General features: G+C 41.7%; 1 protein-coding gene across 1 annotated transcript in view; it reads left to right on the top strand.

Annotated features, from left to right (window-relative positions):
- Positions 1–388: 388 nt before the first annotated feature.
- ENPEP (glutamyl aminopeptidase) overlaps positions 389–16,346 on the top strand; it is a 37,208-nt gene continuing 21,250 nt past the window's right edge. The window contains exons 1-4 of the mRNA XM_086611718.1: positions 389–1,002; positions 6,036–6,177; positions 8,764–8,895; positions 14,616–14,736. Coding sequence (XP_086467844.1) covers positions 389–1,002; positions 6,036–6,177; positions 8,764–8,895; positions 14,616–14,736 — 1,009 coding nt within the window. The remainder of the gene's footprint in view (positions 1,003–6,035; positions 6,178–8,763; positions 8,896–14,615; positions 14,737–16,346) is intronic.

The following is a 16,346-nucleotide window of genomic DNA, read 5'->3' as shown; positions in this document are numbered from 1 at the left end:
AGCTTTGGCATCTGATCATCTCCTAACTGCTGATTAACATAGCACTGTTTTATATTTAACTCAGGCCAGAGCAGGAGGGGCTGGGGGTGGGGTTGCACTGCTTATAAGGGGAGCACAGCACGAACAATGTTCTTCTGTGTCAGTTCCCTCCGTCTCTCAGCCCAGCTGCGCTTCTTTTGATCACTCAGTTTCCTCCAAATGCATGTTTTCTTTAATTAATTGAGTGTCTCGTGGAAAGTGAGGTGGGGGAGACGGGCGGAGAACAGCTATAGCTACAAGATTAAAATACAAACCAACTCTGCTGAGTTTACTGAATGCAAGTGCTGAAGTGACTAATAAGCTTTTTTATGGTTAACATTTTGCTCTGAGAACAGACCCAGGAGCAGAGATGGAGGGCATGGATTTTGCAGATAAGAAGCCCAAGAGTTACTGCATGAAGACAAAACATGTGGCTATCATCTGTGGTGTTGTGGTCGTTGTAGGTCTTGCCGTGGGGCTTGGCGTGGGATTGAGCCGATCTAAATCTCAGCAATCTTCAGATGAAACAGATGAACCAACGGAGTCTCCTTCCGTAGTGGATTCCAGTCCCTGTCCTTCTAAAGATGATGAGACTGGAGAGTGGACAGATTTTAGGCTACCCACTTATATCAATCCTGTCCACTATGATCTGGAAATTCAGCCTGAAATGGAGTCAGACATCTACACTGGAACAGTCAATATTTCTATTACTTTGGAAAGATCTACCAGCTACCTGTGGCTCCACCTGCGAGAAACCGAGATTACAGAAATGCCCACACTCCAGAAATCCTCAGGACAGCAGATTACTCTGAGTGACTGCTTTGGGTACGATGCACAAGAGTACCTAGTGATGCAGGCAGAAGAAGAGCTCTCTGTCACTGATGAAAGTGATCCCTACATACTCACCCTGAAGTTTCAAGGCTGGCTGAATAGTTCCCTCGTTGGGTTTTATAGGACCACCTACACCGAGAACGAAGAGACCAAGTAAAGCAGTTTTTCTTTTATTTATTAAACTTTCTTCTCTATTTCTACTTACTCAGGCCTGCTCTATTCCTATTTCAGCTTCTCAGTCTCGCCTCTCACCAACTTGCTGACATTTCTGGGCTATTCTTTAATTTTCTCATTCCCCTAGGGAAGATGCTATATCCAAAACCCTTTGGCTGTTGACAAGTGAATATGGGCTGGAGATATGAGGGGTTTGTTATTATTATTCTGAAAAACTTTTTCAAATTCTACTGGTCCCAAGGTACCTTTGAGATTTACGAATGGCTCCCTTAGAGAGCTGGACGGACTGGGGCCTGTTTTTATCTCTATAGTACAATAAATAGCATACAGCTCTCACCACTCTCTCCTGTCACTTCCCAAGGTAACAGTTTTGGTGTAAAATGCTCTTGTGATAGTTTTCCTGACATTGTGCCTCCCTGATGTTGTAAGCCTGTGGCAGATCCAAACCAGAACTTCCCCGTCCCTCCTGCAACTGGCTTAAATTATGGGTAGGAAAGTCCAAACAATGAAGTTTATCCTTGACTTGGGTTTTTTGTGCTCCATATCTTCCTTTTTAATACATCAATAATCACTGAAAGATCACAAAGCCTCTACCAGTTCAGTTAACCCATTCCACTTCCTAGGTTTGCACGACTTCAAGGTGGAAGCTTGAAAAAGCCATTGCCCGATGGTCAGAGGGATTTCTTTGCAGTTAACAAATGGAGAGGTCACTCAACCATTTTCTAAGATTTACATTTCTGAAGTGACTCTTTCCAGTCTTTACAGCTGGAAGATAAACTTGGCTAGACTTTTCCAAGGCCCTGTAGCAGGAACATGGAGACAAACATTGGTGTTTTTTCATGGCACTTGTTTGCCCACCTGGGACAATGGTGTCATGAGTAAGAATTGCATCAGCTCCATTCAGCTGCTCATAGGCAATGCCGGGAGTAGCAGAAGTCACAGGCACCAGCAGCAGCAAATCCAAGAGGCAGAGGAAAAAGCAAGCATTGATTTTTCATACTTAAACATAGTTATCTGATCTGGGAAGAAGCCATGTAGAGAACAGCTCGAACCCCAGCCAGCTCTTTCCTTCTTGTTTTTCCCCATCTACAAACTCAGTATTGTTCTGACTTGGAAGGTGCTTTGGTTTTATGCTTTGAGCATCTGAAATCCTCATTGCAGTTCTAAAGTGTAACCTCTTAGCATCTTTCTAAGTTGAGGCGTGTTCCTTCCTTTTTATTGGTGAAAGATACCTAGATATTAAATGAAAGGCTCCAGATTTGTCACAACAGCAGAACAGCAGGAACAGAAAACAGATCTCCTGAGTCACAGAGCAGGAGAGGTGACTGCCCTTCCCTCAGATCCAGACAGTGTAGGAAGACAAAGACCAAGCATCTGACGTCAGGAAGAAAGGAGAACTTCATAAGCTAAAGAAAACATAAAATTTAAGCTCGCTTTGGGAGGGTTTGTACTTTTTAGTTTGGATGCTGGAAGCTACAATTGCAAGGATGATCCTAGCAAGCAATCTGAAAACAATTCAGAAAGGAACTTTAGAGTGTGAGCTTGTTTGTTAGGCTTGAGAAGGGCTCTAATAAGAGTGACTGAATGGTGATTTCTGAAATGCTTCTGATGTGATTAAGTTTGGTCAGACTGTTTGTGGGGGAGGAAGAGGCGATGTATGTGGTAGTGATAAGTACAGCTTTGAAATGAAAGCAACCACCAGCCAAGTGGTGCTGCAACCACCGGCCAAGTTGCTGCTATGCAGCATGAGGGTAGGTGACAAGACAGGGTGAGGAAGGATGGCGAGGGAAGGGGTTTATTACTTATTAAAACTGCATTTTCCACTGGCTTTCTACTCAAAACCAACGCTGACTGCAATTAGCTTTTTTATTTCGCCTTTGCCTGAGCCAGACATCACCCTTGGAAAATTTCAACCCAAATAGTTCCTTTTTGTCATGTTGTAAGTAAATACAAATCGGATCAGGTAATAGCAAAACTCAAGCAAGTCTACTAATAGCGGATGTTAGCGAGAAGGGGGCTGAGATGAAAATGAGAAGCAATATGTAATTAACCTACTCCCTCATCCCTTCTGGGCAGTGTTAGAAACAGCAGGACCTTTTGAGAGAATTAGTAACACTGGAAAGTCAGCTCCCAGGGCTGAGCTGCTCCCCAGCTGTGTGTCTGTGAAGGCAAAGGTTTGCCAAAGCATTGCTATAATGCCTTTTGTTTACAAACTGGGCACATGTCCGGGCTCTGCTGTTGCTTAGATTCAAATCTCTCATCACATTTTGTGGAAAACAGGTAGACGTGCTGAACATGCCTGCAAGTCTGGGATCCTTGGGAGGCTTAAGGAGAAGGACGCCTCATTTGGGAATCCTGTTCAGACAGATCACACAATCCCCGTCAGGACAAAGGTGCTTTTGGACATGCACAGAAGCGGATCCTGAGATACCTTGGGAACACAACTATTTAAATTGACACATGCATGCGAGTAGGGAGCAGGAAATCAGAAGCTTTGAGAATGCAGATTTTAGACTTAGACCTGCCCAGATCCTCCTGTGCATGCCTGAATCCATCTGTAAGCACTGAAGTCCTTTGGTAAAGTTATTCCTCTGTCTGTGCGTTTCATTTCCTCGTTGATGAAAGGGGAATAACAGCCCTTCCCTAACGTGCATGATGCAGTGAGCATAAATACCTTACAATTATGTTATACTCAGATATAAGGGAAAGGAGCACAAGAGTCCTTGCCTGGTGTGAAGGGTTCCTTTAACTCATTAGTTCCTCTCAAGGAATGTGCTAAAACATAATTTCATTTTCTCCTTAATATTACAGATAATATAAACATGTCACAGCAGCTGGTTTTGATTTTGCACTACTATTAGTGACAAAGTATGCCTTCCCTTTTATAGGAAATCTCTCTGTCCTCCATAAGAGGAGAACAAGAGGCTTATAAAAGATGCTCAGCTGGGCACATCTCTAACAGGAAGACTTGCGTTTAGGATTTTATTGATTAGGGAAAGGCAAAATACTCTTTAGTGTACAGAAGTAGCACTCCTGAATTTCTTCCTGAAGGATAAAGTTTTCTCAGAAAAAGCAATTAATCTGAATTTAGGGAAAGAGTAGGAGAAAAATACTTTAATTATCTCAAGGGGAGGGGATTTTGCACTAAACCCCTGTGGTCTGGAAAAAAAAAAAAAGGGAAATTCATCATAGTTCTAAATGCAGCACTATTTTATTTTGGGAACAACAGCTGGATGCAGTCTCAGCCAGATCTTCACTTCTTATTACTATGATATTTACAACTGTCACCTCTAGTTCACATTTAAAGGTCTGGACATCAACAGCAAGTAGAAGAGCAAAAGGCACTAAGCAGTGAAGAATATCTTATCTAAAAACTACATTACACAGTTCGAAAGGAAATTACAACATTTCATGTTTCTAGTGCCACTTCTATACGTGTCATAGCCTGGAGTTCTCATCGTCTACTCCAGAGGAATAGTAGTGCTAAAGTTTTGCACTGCTGATGTCTGCCTGTCTCCACAAACAGATGAGGATAGATGGATTATCACCTTATAAATTAACAGAGATATCAGAGTGTTATCAGTCTGTAGGAACAAGATATAAATGTGTCAAAATATAGAGCCAATTTTTTAAGCAATAGCTGTGAAGCATTGCCCTGGGGACTTGAAGTTAACTTAATTGTGAAATAGCTTTCAAATCCTACGAAACATGGAGAGTGACATCAAACAATTCACCAAACAAAAGAAACTATTGAGCCTGAAGTTATGTTAAGGTGAATTAATGTTCATTATGCTTTCTGCCCACGAACATTTGCGTTACCATTCCAGTGAACATGAACGGTTAGGAACTCAGACATACCACCTCCACCAGGCTTGTAAATGACCCTTGCTGCTACAAATTCCTAATGACCAGTTTAGTATTTAACCGTCAGAGGGAAATGCCAAGGGCAACAGAAACATTGAAAAATTGGTTGTCAAGTGAGTTTGTAGGATTGTTGCAGATCTTTAATTTATGATGTACACTTTTAATTACTTTTTGGAAAGAAAAACTACCTTAATATATTTGGAGCAGCTGTAGAAGTGCTGTCAGAAAATGCTCAACATTCCAGATTAATTGAAGAAGCATCTGTGATCCCTTTCACCATCAATCACCGGAGAGCACACTCTGCCACTGTATGGTTCATTAACGGGGGAGCCTGATGTCACTGTGAGAAGCAAGCACATGATATGAACTTTCACAACCTTCACCTTATTTTTTTACATGACCCCTATTGTCTCACTCCTCCAGCTGTTTTTGCATAACTGAGACGACCTCGTAAGCCCCCCAACACAGCTAGCCTAGCATCAGTTATATACTAGGATGTTCACCTGAACTTCCCATGCTTTCTCCAGCAGTTTCATTAATGGAGTCAGGGAAGCGTAAGAACACCAGCAGAAAACTGTACATGGTAATTGCAGAAAAAGAAATATATGAGCAGAATGAGATTTTAGGGGAATTTACGCAATTCCAAGGTGTCTTCTCAGGAGATATTTAAGACTTCAACCCCAAGATGTGCTCTAGTGGGTAAAAACACATAGAATGACTTAAGCAAACATCCTTATACCAGGACTTTAACTTCCTTTCAGATGACACCATCAGTAGTATATTTTAGGCACAAAAATCAATGGGAAAGCTCAACAGGAAGGTGAGCAAAATTTTTACCATCCATGAGGGGTCATTTGTATCTTACTGCCTGGCTCCTAAAAATATTTGATAATAAGCAATTGGCTTTAGCTTTTGCTCTGAAACCTAGAGGATGCTAATGACAGACTTTGAGGTATATGTGTTACACATGCTTATACGACGTCAGCTTGTGCTTTTCTGACGTCCCCTACTTTTATGAATGGACAAGTACACACTTATATTTGTAGATGACTTTAGGTCATGAAATTGTTAAAAAATTATGCTTAGAAGTTGCAGGGAAGATTTTAAAGGTATATAATGAAGGCTTGCCGACGTGTTGTTTGTTTAAGGAGCATTGCAGCTACAGATCATGAGCCGACAGATGCACGGAAAACATTTCCTTGCTTTGACGAGCCCAACAAAAAGGCAACTTACAACATAACTATCATCCATGAAGATGCGTACGAAGCACTTTCAAACATGCCAGTACAGGTATGTATTTCCCAACTCTGCTGCCTAAGTGAGATGGTTCTGTAAAGCCACTGGAGAGGTAGCATGGATGACAAGGTCCTTGAGCGTTCACAGATCCTACCACTCAGACACTGTAAAGCTAATGGTTAATAAATATTCCATAAAACAGGACTGGTTGGTTGTTTAGGACTCCCAGTGGTCCACCAGCACACAACAATACACAATACAGAGCCAAATCCAAAGCAGAATTGAAATGTCTCTTCTGTCTGTAGCTAGCTAGTCCTCTATTCAAATATTCCAGATGAGCATCCCCTACTAACTGTAAGTAGGTAATGGCAGGTTCTTCAGTCAAACCAGGTGGACTCTGAGAAGGAATACTCTGGAAGACAGCTGCTTCCCAGATGGGAAGTCTAAAATAATTGCTGAAACTACATAATGCTCCAAAGAGAGCGTCTGCTGATCACAATCTAATGACAAAGGATCCTGCTGGCAAGAAAGTCTAGGATTATTATTTCTAATAATACAGGATCTGAAATCCCATCTGTCAGCTCAGGGGTGTGGGCACTTGTCAATTCACCATGACTGTCATTTCCTACACAATCTATTTCTGAAGCTGGTGGGTCAAATTCCAAGTTTTGTACGAAATTCAATGGCATCAATTGTCTGCCTCTGGGCCTTCTGGAAGACTGAATGGCTTTCAGCTGAAAGAAAGTTTAACTAGTTTAACAGAGTGTGTAGTCCAATGTATAATTTCCACTGAATATGTTCGGAAGTGGGAGATAAAGTGCCAAGTTTTTAATAAATGAATAAATACATAAAGAGCTTTCCAGCCTCCAGGCTATTGACATTTGCATCTTTCCAATCACTCCTCCACCCAGAAAACCAAGCCCTGCTTACTGTGTATTGTTTTATTTAAGAGTCCCCCAAACCTTAACTATCCCCTGGCAATGCAGCTGAGAGAGCTCTTACCAATCTGATACAGCTGCCTCCCAGACCCTTTACAAATTTAAAGCTCTGACCTGTTGTTATTAAAAATATTTCTATGATACCTAAAAGGGCACCAGGCACTTTGATGAACAACACATGAAAGGAACGTGTTCGCTGTACCTCTCCTCCCAGACCTCAGATAAGAGAGAGTACTGGCAAGGAAGGTGGGGAGATGAGACTAGATGATGTCAAGATTGAGTGGGTTTTGAAATTTACTTTACGCCTTTACACATGGACCTTGCCTCTAGTATGGACATACAAAAGTAAGCTTTCAAAGGGCTAGCTACTGCTTCTTAATGAATTCGCTAAATTCCAGTACAGGCACAGAAATGTAGATTATGCTGGGTTCGTACTCAGGTTTGACTAATGGATGATAACAGGGCACTTTTTGACCCGGTGTGCTCACAAGGTCAGTAGCTCTGTTCTTAGTAGTGAAAGAACTTGGGGAAACCTTTTCAACGGATGGAAATGTCATAGTTTGTAAATGCAAGGCACACTGCGTGTTATGCAACCTGTAGTAGTTTTGGTGACTCGGAGCTTTATAATCAACATGGCAAAATCAGAAACTTGTACATTTCATTTGCATTTTTCACTAGAGTTAATTTCTTTTTAACTTTCTTTTCATTGAAGTTCTGACTTTGTTGAAAGACAAAAGATATCAAAATAGAGTCAAAATTAATCAAATAATGGAAAAATAGATTGCAAATATGTCTGTGAAAAGGGGTTTGTGAATATATTTGTGAAAATGTTTTTTTGCTTATGGAATCATATTACTTGGAACATTGACTATGTTTCAATTATATTGTATTTATAGCAAACAAATCTCATGAAGTGTTGTATCTCTAGTAGAAGGTTAGTGTCTTTTTTACGGTGTTTGCTTTCGTCCTATTTAAGTTAGTCATTCGGTCAGAAGCACTAAAAACTATCAGGCAGGCAATAACAGATAATGAATAGCAGAAATAAATATTTGGAGGATGAATCACATACAACAGGTTGCAGGTTTGGTCGTACACTTCAGCTGAGAGTTAAGGACATTTGGGAAAATCAGGAATGGTTTTTAACTGATTTACAAAATAAAAATTATGATCAGCACTAAACCTTATATACATTTAAACAACCCATCAATTAGCAGTGCTAATTTGCATCCGAATGAGTTCAGGATAGATTCATTAGACTGGTCTTTATCCTAAGTAACATCTCTGCAATCCCTGACTCCTACATGATGCATGTATTTAAGAGAGGAGAGAATCCAGTCCCTTCTCTGATCTGCCCAAAGTGATGTTATTTTATGCAACTATTTCAAGAATAAAACACACTAGCATACACTCAAAAACTCCTGTTGGAAAAATTCTGGTGCATGTGAATGATTTCAAATCCTTGATGCAAAATTAGAACCAGGTAAACTTACTTAGTGCAGAAAAACAAAGTCCCATTTCATGTTCTGCAGAAAAAACATTTTGTCTGTTCTTATGCCATCAGCAACGAGATGCCAGAAGAGGTGAACCTGGAGAGGTGATTTATCATTCCTGTGTAGTTGCAGCCTTCATAGAAATATTGTAACCTCTTCTGCATGTGTTTGCAATTCCAAAAATCAAATTAATTATTTTTCCATTTCTGCAGCAATCTGTACAGCTGGGTGATGGCTGGACTCGGACAACTTTTGAGAAGTCAGTTCCCATGAGCACTTACTTGGTATGCTTTGCGGTGCACCAGTTTCAGTGGGTAGAGAGAACATCTGCTAGTGGAATACCCGTAAGTCCTGTTGCAGCCTGAACACGGTTCAGATGACAGATGTACTGTGATTCACACTTTTTTTTAAATCACAACATTTTAAAGAAATACAAACAGGAACATATTCTTCCCTTTCCTATAGCTTATTTTATGCAGTCTGTTTTATCAGTTTACGTGTTCACAGTGGTCCCTCTGACCTTGACTACATACAGTGTTTTGCAGCCCTTCCCCGTCTCCCATCTTGGTGAGATCCCAGTCGGTACCTCCCATACAGGCACACCGATGAGGAAGGAGCACTCTTTCTCCAACCTCATCCCTGACTTGAAGACCAGAGTCTGAGGCAATGTACAAGTCCAAGGGTACAAGGGATTCACAGGCCATGGATACAAATACTTTGCAGTTTTCTGTGGGTTAAAAGATGTGAATCTCTGCACTTGATGTCTTTCTGTTTACAGTCATGGAGACATAGGACTACAGTGCCATGTACCATTACAGATTGGCTCTAATGTTTATTTTACAGCAGTGGCTAAAGGCAACTGCCCAGTGTAAGCTCTTTACAAGTAAGTACAGAAATGATCATAGAATCATGGAATCATAGAATGGCACAGGCTGGAAGGGACATTAGAGATCATCTAATCCAACTTCCCTGTCATGGGCAGGGACACCTCTCAACTAGATCAGGCCACTCAAGGCTCCATCCAACCTGGCCTTGAACACCTCCAGGGAGGGGGCATCCACAACCTCTCTGGGCAATTTATTCCAAAGTCTTACCAGCCTCGTACTGAAGAATTTCTTCCTAAAATCTAATCTAAATCTTTTCTCCTTCAACTTAAACCCATTTCCCCTTGTCCTATCAGTGGACGCTCTTGTAAAAAGTCCCTCCCCAGCCTTCCTGTAGGTTCCCTTCAGGTATTGGAAGGCAGCTATTAGGTCCCCCCAAAGTCTTCTCTTTTCAAGGCTGAACAATCCCAGCTCCCACAACCTGTCCTTGTAGCAGAGGTGCTCCAGCCCCTGGATCGTCTTTGTGGCCCTCCTCTGAACACGCTCCAACAAATCTATGTCTCTCTTATGGTGGGGACACCAGAATTGGACGCAGTATTCAAGGTGGGGTCTCACAAGAGCAGAGTAAAGGGGGAGAATCACTTCTCTTGAACTGCTGACCACGCTTCTCTTGATACATCCCAGGATGCGGTTGGCCTTCTGGGCCGCATGAGCGCACTGCCGGCTCATGTTGAGCTTCTCATCTATAAACACCCCCAAATCCTTCTCTTCAGGGCTACTCTCAACCCATTCTGTGCCCAGTTTGTATTTGTGCCTAGGATTGGCCCGACCCAGGTGAAGGACCTTGCATTTTGACTTGTTGAAGCTCATGCAGTTTGCACTGGCCTAATTCTCAAGCCTATCAAGGTCCCTCTGGATGGCATCTCTTCCCTCAAGTGAGTCCACAGCACCACACAACTTGGTGTCATCGGCAAACTTACTGAGGGTGCACTCAATGCCGTCATTCATTCACTCATCCATGTCGCTGATGAAGATGTTGAACAGCTCTGGACCCAAAACAGACCCCTGAGGGACACCGCTTGACACTGGTCTCCATGTAGACATTGTGCCATTGACCACAACTCTTTGAGTGCGACCATCCAGCCAGTTCTTTATCCACGGAGTGGTCCATCTATCAAATCCGTGTCTCTCCATTTTAGAGACAAGGATGTCATGTGGGACAGTGTCAAACGCCTTGCACAAGTCCAGGAAAATGACATCTGATGCTTTACCCGTGTCAACCAGCGCTGTAGCTTTGTCGTAGAAGGCCACTAAATTAGTCAGGCATGACTTGCCCCTAGTGAAGCCATGTTGGCTGTCACCAACCACTTGGTTATTTTTTATGTGCCTTAGTACAGTTCTGCCTAAACAGCTGGATATTTGGTAGGTACCCTAATGAAGTGAGTATGTTTGAATCTGAATCCATAAAATCAAAATAAGTGCTTTATTTAGATGCAAAAGGCCATCCAATCCAGTTCTCTCTTAGATTCAAATCTCATAGATTTCATAGATTTCATAGATTTCTAGGTTGGAAAAGACCTTAGAGATCATCGAGTCCAACCGTCCCTAATCCCCATTAAACCATATCACTAAGTAGATCATCCACCCTATTCTTAAACACATCCAGGGATGGGGACTCAACCACCTCCCTGGACAGCCTATTCCAGTGGCTGACAACCCTTTCAGAGAAGAAATACTTCCTAACATCCAACCTGAATCTCCCCTGACTAAGCTTATACCCATTTCCTCTTGTTCTGTCACCCATTACTAATGTAAAGAGCCCTTCCCCTACCTCCCCACCATCTCCTGAAGGTATAGCTGATTGTTACATTGAATCAAAACCTGAAAGTCTAAATTCAATTTGCCCCTCAACATAAACTCCTCATTTAGCCTAAACCTGGTCTAGGATGCTCAACCCATCATTAGTAATTTGTTATTTTACATCTTATTTTCATCTGAGACAGAGGATGATTCCAGGGCTGCATGCTCTTGCTGCTTCCCCTTCCTTTCCCTTTAGAGGCGTACCACACGGTCTTGTGGTTCAGCTGAGCTGGCAACACTTTCCTCCTCTTCTGGAGGAAGTGACCCCAATGGACAGGGAATCTAGAGCAAAGCCCCAGCCAGACCACTGTTCCCCGAGCAAGTAAGCTCTTCCTGAGTTTCTTCATCCGAAAAAGCTCAGCAAATACTTCCCTACTTAAGGCTGTCCACTGATGTGAAAATCTGCCTTCTATAAATCTCCAAAGTGCTGATCCAGTTCTTAGCAGGCTTCCTGGCATAGCGCTGTGCTGAGGCCTCCCTCCTCTACACCCTTTCTAGCATCATGCTGTACGCTTGTATTATTTCTTGACAAATAGCTAAGGCTAAATTACACCTAGCCAAGCAAATGGAGCCTGGTTTGAGATAGCAATGCAATGTTCTTAGATCCCTGCTGTTTGGCTGAGTAGTTTGCAAAACAGGAGAACTTTTTAGGCCACTCAGCCACACGATTTTGTTAACCAGATGCTCTTCAGCACGGCTGCCCTGTTCACTATCAGGGACAGGACTTTGGTTATTCGATTTGGCCTCAACAGATATTCTCTAGAGTTTAGTTATTTTAAGAATCAAAATCTGTGCAGCTTTTGTGGAACATAGTGCTGTAGAAAACATAAAACTGTTTTTTAGATTCAAAAGTTAACATTCTCTGCTTGTCCATGACACTCTCCAGAATATGGCTCTGAGGGCTATATTTGTGTTTTTTCCCCAAGCAAAACAGTAAAGTCCACCGTGTTCCTGACTGGTTGTAGTTTTTCTAAATAGAAGGGAGCATTCACTGAGACATGGTAATTAAAGCATGTGTGTGTAGAAGCAGGGGTATTCATGCCAGTACGGAGGTTGCCTGAAGAAACATCTTCTAATTCAGGCCTTGCTTACTACATATTTTATTAACACTATTCACCAAACAATGTCTGAGGACTTGCCTGCACTAGAAAACTTGGGTTTTAAGTGAGGTTAAAATCATAACCATTTCCTTTATCTTAGCAAGAACATAGTTTTACCAATATAAAGCATATGTGTAAGATTGTTTTTAATTAAGGGAGCCACATAAACTCAATCATTAAAAATTACCTTTTCCCCAGGAAAACTAGGCTATATTTAGAGGTTTTAATCAGATATTTAGAAAGTCTTTCTCCTAACCAAACAGTTCCTTTCCAAAAACTTTGAAGCCCAGCCAAGCAACGAAATATTTAGATTCACCGACTGCTGAAAAGAACATTCCATAGTTTGCTGTATAAATTGCTAGCAATAAATCCCTCATCCAACAGAAAGTATCCAGGTGATCCATATATTGCTTTCATAAACAACAGCTACAGCATACAGCCCATGTGACACGGTAAATTATTTAAAAACTCTGCTGTTCGCTCTGAAAGCCGTAGCCCTAACAAAGACATCGATGGAATCAATGGTGGGAAATGTGCCTACAGCTGGAAACGATGCTCCTGAGCTGATTACCTGTCAGGTACCAAATAGCTGGCTTGGAAAATCACAGAGATAATAAAAATAAAACCCGAAGTCAGTTCTAGTGCATGCTGAAGGTTTTGGAAACCATTAATATGGATCAGCTAGGGAACCAAAGACTGCTAAACTGGGTAAAGAGCTTACTGAAGTGGAAATTGCAGATTGCAATTGCAAACTGACCCTGAGGGAAATCCCCTGGCTGGAATGGATTCTCGATTGAATTTCACAAGCTTTTTTGGGGGTTGTTTTTTCATTCCAGCTTTATTTCTGACCACTTTCCCATCCTTCCCTCTCGTTGGAGGAAGTGTAATTTCATGGTGTCGTTAGGCTCCAAGAGGGCTCCTAGAGTAGGCTGGCTCCTTTGCTCAGTTTGGGCCCTACATTGAGGAGTAAACAAGCTACACTAACACCACCAGAAGAATGTGGCCCATTCATAAGAGGCACAGAGCCTGCAAAATGAGATAGATTGATTTCCCTAAACCAGAAACTTCACTCCATATAAAGAGCTCTTGCTTTCCACATTGAAGATTTTGGAGGACAGTGAAGTGAATAGCCTACATCTCCTGCCAGTGGACACTCCAGTGCAAAGGTTCTGCTCTGGGCCAGAGATCTGTGTGAGCTTTGGGACAAAGAGATTGAGAGAAAGACCCCCAAAAGACTCCATACATTCTGAAGTCAAAGCTTGTCTTCACAATGTTGAGATAACATCCCAAAAGGCTTTTTTAAGCTTTAGGCCTCCTCATCAGGGTTATGAGTGCCATAAGGACTCTAGTTCTCCAGGGCTTGAGGTTTCCTATTGCTTGATGGTATTAGCCAAGGCGGTCTGAGGCACCAAGCCTCAGGAGTGGAAAAGTCAGCACTCAAATCACTATTTTTTGAGTTCAGGAAAAAGGCATGTTCAGATATGCAAGAGGAGCACAGAAATGGTCACTCACCACACACAGGGCTAGCAAATGTGCCAGTTTTTCCAGACCTGACTGGTGGGAAGAGAGTGAGCTGATTTTTGTTTGGGATTTCCAGAGATGTAGTAGCCCAGTAGGCACCATAGCTGTGAGTGGGTAGCTGTATGGCCTCAGGTCCTGGGCAAACTGCCACTCAACCTGCATGGGCCAGCATGTCTGGGAATGAGTTACAGATCTGGTAATTGCAAAGAGTCTGAGATCTTCAAATACAAGGACAAGAGGAAATGATGAGGATAGTAGGTAAGACAAGTAGGAAGAAATTGAAGAAAATAAAGTGTTATGGGATTCAGACACATTTCAGGACAGACATGCTCCTTAAGATTGGTCTGATGGGATCAGTCCAGATCGATGAACCACTCAGAACAAGTGGATTCCCTTCAATTGTGCTTGCCCAGTCTTCCTTCTTAAGAAAACCAGGCCTTGGGGAAGTAGGGACTGGTATGCACCCAGACTCTGCTCCAAGCTTGACCACTGTGAGCTTCTGGACAAGGATCTTGCCAGTTTTACGGTTTAGGCATACTGCTGAAAGCGTGCACAGATTATGTTGACTTGGTCTCTCTTATGAGCCACATTTGAAAAACTTTGTTGAATGAATGTGTTAGGGAATAGAATTCAGTGTTCAGGCCAGTCTCTTACAGAAAACCTGCAGTGTTACAGGTATGCATGTTAAATGACTTTTTAATGCTTGCCATCTTCTAATTTAACTGAAGACTGCTCTAATTGTCTCTCTGTGTTTCACAGCTGAGAGTTTACGCCCAGCCACTGCAACTAAGCACAGCAGAATATGCAGCAAATGTAACAAAAATTGTATTCGACTTCTTCGAAGAGTACTTTAATATGAGCTATTCTCTTCCCAAACTAGGTGATTATTAATACTTATATTTTTGATTTTGTTAATTCACTGTCATTGTTATGTTTCTCCTACAGGTCTCAGTGCTTTGGTGGAAAACAGCATGAAAGCGTTTGGTTGCTAACTGCAGATATTATGTCAGGATGTTTTAAAACTGTACCCAGGTAGTTCAAGATGTTCTTAAATGTCATGGTGCAAAGGTTGATCTTAGTGACAGTTTAGTTACCAGTTCTCACAGTTCAGTTTGCTGAACTGAAGCACTGGTCCTGGCATGATTATTTTAAAGCGTCCTGTGGAAAATTAGGGGAAGCATTGCTGTCATCAGCAAAGGAACATGATGAGCTAAAATAGAGCCAGAAAAAGTCTGAGAAAAATATGTACCACTTCCATGGGAACTTCTAGACAAAAGTCAGCAGTGGGATAAGTGAAGATGTAAACAGCCAGAGAGTGTGTCATACTATTTGTTAATCTTAGCGCAAAGTGGGTGTGATCCACTTCTTAGAAAGATGAATGTGGTCCAGCATGTAATTTGTAGTTTCTACTGCTGGCCTGAAGAAAGACCCAAGAGCTGAAGAAGAGTGGGCACACTGTCAAATTTTGCCCATGGTTACAAAACAAGCAAAGAAAATGCAGTGCTATTGGGCATCCTTTAGCTTGGGCTATCTGGGCTTTGGATCTGATTTGTGCAGTTTGAACCAATAAAGTTGAGAATTTAATCAGAGTTTTGGAGATGCCCGCTCCTGAGACCTCCAAAGAGGTAGTTCAGTTAGGTTCACGAACTTAAAAGAACGGAAAAAATATTAACTACAAACAAGTTGAGGCAATGTAATGGGAAAAAAAAAAACAAACCAAAACTTTTAAGATTATTAACAATGCTGTGCAAATCTTTTGTGGGCTATTCATACATGCACCTATCAGGCTAACCTATATTACTTTAACAACAGATTTTTGCCTTCTCCTTTCAAAACATCATCTGAGTTTACTGAAAATATCTGTTTCCATTTCAACAACAACAAAATTAGGGAAATGAGTACAATATGTTGTTTTTTCGCACACTGGTCCCCAGTAATAATTGGGACTATAGCTCACCTATGCTTCATATTCAGACCTTCGTCTCCATAAAAGCCTGATGACTTTGCCATGTCAGCCTATGTATAAGGGCCTGTCTGCACTACAGGGTGGACTGGTAACCCCAGGTCAGCAGTATCAGAGGGTAGATGCTCTTGTAGATTTTATGCTATTTTTCTCAGGGTGTCTATTTGTTGGATCACAAATCTTGACTTACTATGTTGTTCTCTCAGTACCAGAAGTCATCTAGATCAAACCTGATAAATCTATTTCCGTGTAATGGTTTACTTAAATATTTTATTTCACATTGATCTATGGCATTGCCATTCTCCTTATGATCCTTATTTTGTCTGTCAGTGAAGCCCTTGCCAGACCATCAGCCTTGATTCTGTAATCGAGTTGTTTAAATTAAAATAATTAAATTAAATTTAGGGTGGAGTGAGGGTTGTTTGTTCTATTCAGTTTTAAATCCATCCGTACCTTTTCACTAACCCACATGGTAAGGCTGTGGTCATTACTTGCAGAAGAAAATACCAGTCCAATTAAGTCCCTGA

This window comes from Tauraco erythrolophus, chromosome 5, assembly GCF_009769465.1.
Source record: "Tauraco erythrolophus isolate bTauEry1 chromosome 5, bTauEry1.pri, whole genome shotgun sequence".
NCBI classification, from domain to species: Eukaryota; Metazoa; Chordata; class Aves; order Musophagiformes; family Musophagidae; genus Tauraco; species Tauraco erythrolophus.
The sequence above is the reverse complement of the archived record's forward strand: the minus strand, read 5'-3'. Positions and strand labels throughout refer to the sequence as shown.